The sequence below is a fragment of the Etheostoma spectabile genome, unplaced genomic scaffold (genome assembly GCF_008692095.1).
Source record: "Etheostoma spectabile isolate EspeVRDwgs_2016 unplaced genomic scaffold, UIUC_Espe_1.0 scaffold433, whole genome shotgun sequence".
Lineage (NCBI taxonomy): Eukaryota > Metazoa > Chordata > Actinopteri > Perciformes > Percidae > Etheostoma > Etheostoma spectabile.
The window spans coordinates 202,305-204,666 of NW_022605608.1; the positions used below are offsets into that span (position 1 = coordinate 202,305).

The following is a 2,362-nucleotide window of genomic DNA, read 5'->3' on the forward strand; positions in this document are numbered from 1 at the left end:
CAACAAAGTTGTATCGTGTGGTATGTTTAAAATAATTTTCAAAAAGAAGTGCACTCAAATTGTAAAGTCGTTGATAGCATACTGGTTCATATTGATTCAGACATTTGATGGATGACTCCCCAAGACCAATAATTTTAAGTGTATGTAACTATTGAATTTCACTGCTGAATTTGTTATATATATACACTTATAAGTTACCTGTTGTTATTTTCAAGCAAACTATGGAAGCTGAGAAGGGCATCTCTGGCTACAGTAACACTCAGGAGGAACTGGAGAGGGTGTCGGCCATCAAGAGCGAACTGGACGAGATGAAGGGCCGCACACTGGATGACATGTCAACAATGGTAACTATACCAAGGGGTAATCCACCTAGAAAAAAAAAATCTATATCATTGTATTTTATGAAATAAGTATCAGGGCTCGACAGTAACGGTTGCCCTTGGCAACCAGATTGAGTCAATTGGCAACCGTTTTGTGGCCTCTGGTTGCCCCCTTTGGCAACCACCTGTTTTTTAATATATAAAAAAGTTACAAAACTGGAAAATCTTATTTCAAAATAAGTACATATTTTATTTGGCAGTCTCCATAAAGTTTAAACAGTTTGTGTGTAACACATTTTAAGCAGTTGTGCGACCGCTTTCCATACAAGCGTGTTTGCCGTGAAAAGCTCAATTTTCTCTTCACGTTAACGCCGCTTGTTAAAATCCGGTGCTAATATGGCGCCAGTGCACAGTATCTACCGGACGGAATCACAACCCGGATTTTTGTGCCTCATTACGATGCCTCTCAAATGTCTGCGCTTGTCTCTGATGCTCCGAGGCAACAGAAGCATCGCTGCCTGTCACGCTCGCCTCGCAGACCAGGGAACTCATGAGTCAACATGCCGACAAATGCCGACATTGATTGGGCAGGCTGGAAATTGGGAATTTTATTGGCAGTAATAAGAGCCATGTTATCAATACCTGTGCTTTTTTTCTACTATGGCAGGTCAAAACGTCTGCTGCAAAAAGCCACATTAGCACATAGTGTCATGTAATTCCAAACATAACTCCATCTACCTTCAGTTTTAGTAGAAGTCTATTTAGCAAAAGTGAAACACCTGAGTGGGTGTGCCGGCCATTTAATTAAACTTAAAGGTTTGATTTTGACATCTCCTCTGTTGCTCTACAGTATACTGTCATTATAAGTAAATGCTTAACATAATCTCAGCATAACTCACAGCTTCTACCTCATTTATCACACTGTCATCCTTTTGTGTGACAGCCCAGAGGGATACAGTTGCAAGGCCATGCTCCGAGCTGTAGTGAGTTTGTTGATCCGTTTGGCAGCTTGTAGATTTTGCAAACTGTAAATCTTAGAGTCAAACATCCCTGGCTCCAACCTGGAAGTGGACCTGTGCATCAGCACTGCTATAACGCTGAAATCTAAAATGTATTGATGAATACGTACCAAACTGTACCTGAATTTTGTTTTGTCCTTGACATTCCACTTCCGGGACTGCTCCAGTCCCCCCAGAAATTCCGCCGGATGCATGTATTTTTGCCGATTCCTTCCTCTTTCTTTGTGTTTTCATGATTGTGAATGGTTTAAAGAAATGCAAATAAACCACAGCATGTTTTTTTCCCATCCCGGAATGCTGTTTGGACTAGCCAGACCCTTCTTCACAGCGCTGTGGAGGAAGGTCTGGCAAAGTTAGACTAGCGTATTGTAGTATAAGCTTTATTGTGGCTTTGTTGATCAGATTTGTCAGCTTGCTCCCTAATTTCATCATCTCAGTAAATCATTAGTCACAGTCACATTACCTGCTGTTTTCGCTGCAGACTTTTTTTTGTTGGTTTATTTGTTTCACACATACATACAAATCATGATGAAGAAATATAAAATACATGTGAGGGTGTTGTAGAAACTTGTAATGGCTTATATAAAAAACCACACCCAAAGACATACCAAAGGTCAAATGTAGGTGTACAAAATCAGCAGTACATTTTAAGTATTAGTGTTCAAAAGTTTCCTAAAAAATAACTGTAGAATTATATTTTATAAGAAACAGACTGAAAAAATGCAATGCATTTTATTGCATGGCATAAGTCTTTGCTCACCTACTAGTAAGAATTCCGGCTCTCACAGACCTGTTAGTTTTTCTTTAAGAAGCTCTCCTGTTCTCCACTCATTACCTGTATTAACTGCACTTTTTTGAACTTGTTACCTGTTTAAAAGACACCTGTCCACACACACAATCAAACAGACGCCAACCTCTCCGCTATGGCCAAGAGCAGAGAGCTGTGTAAGGACATCAGGGATAAAATTGTAGACCTCCACAAGGCTGGGATGGGCTACAGGACAATAGGCAAGCAGCTTGGTG

At 40.3% G+C, this 2,362-nt stretch overlaps 1 protein-coding gene across 1 annotated transcript in view; it reads left to right on the top strand.

The window, feature by feature from the left end:
- LOC116686656 (intraflagellar transport protein 81 homolog) overlaps positions 1–2,362 on the top strand; it is a 25,374-nt gene that overhangs the window by 18,287 nt on the left and 4,725 nt on the right. The window contains exon 12 of the mRNA XM_032511679.1: positions 216–344. Coding sequence (XP_032367570.1) covers positions 216–344 — 129 coding nt within the window. The remainder of the gene's footprint in view (positions 1–215; positions 345–2,362) is intronic.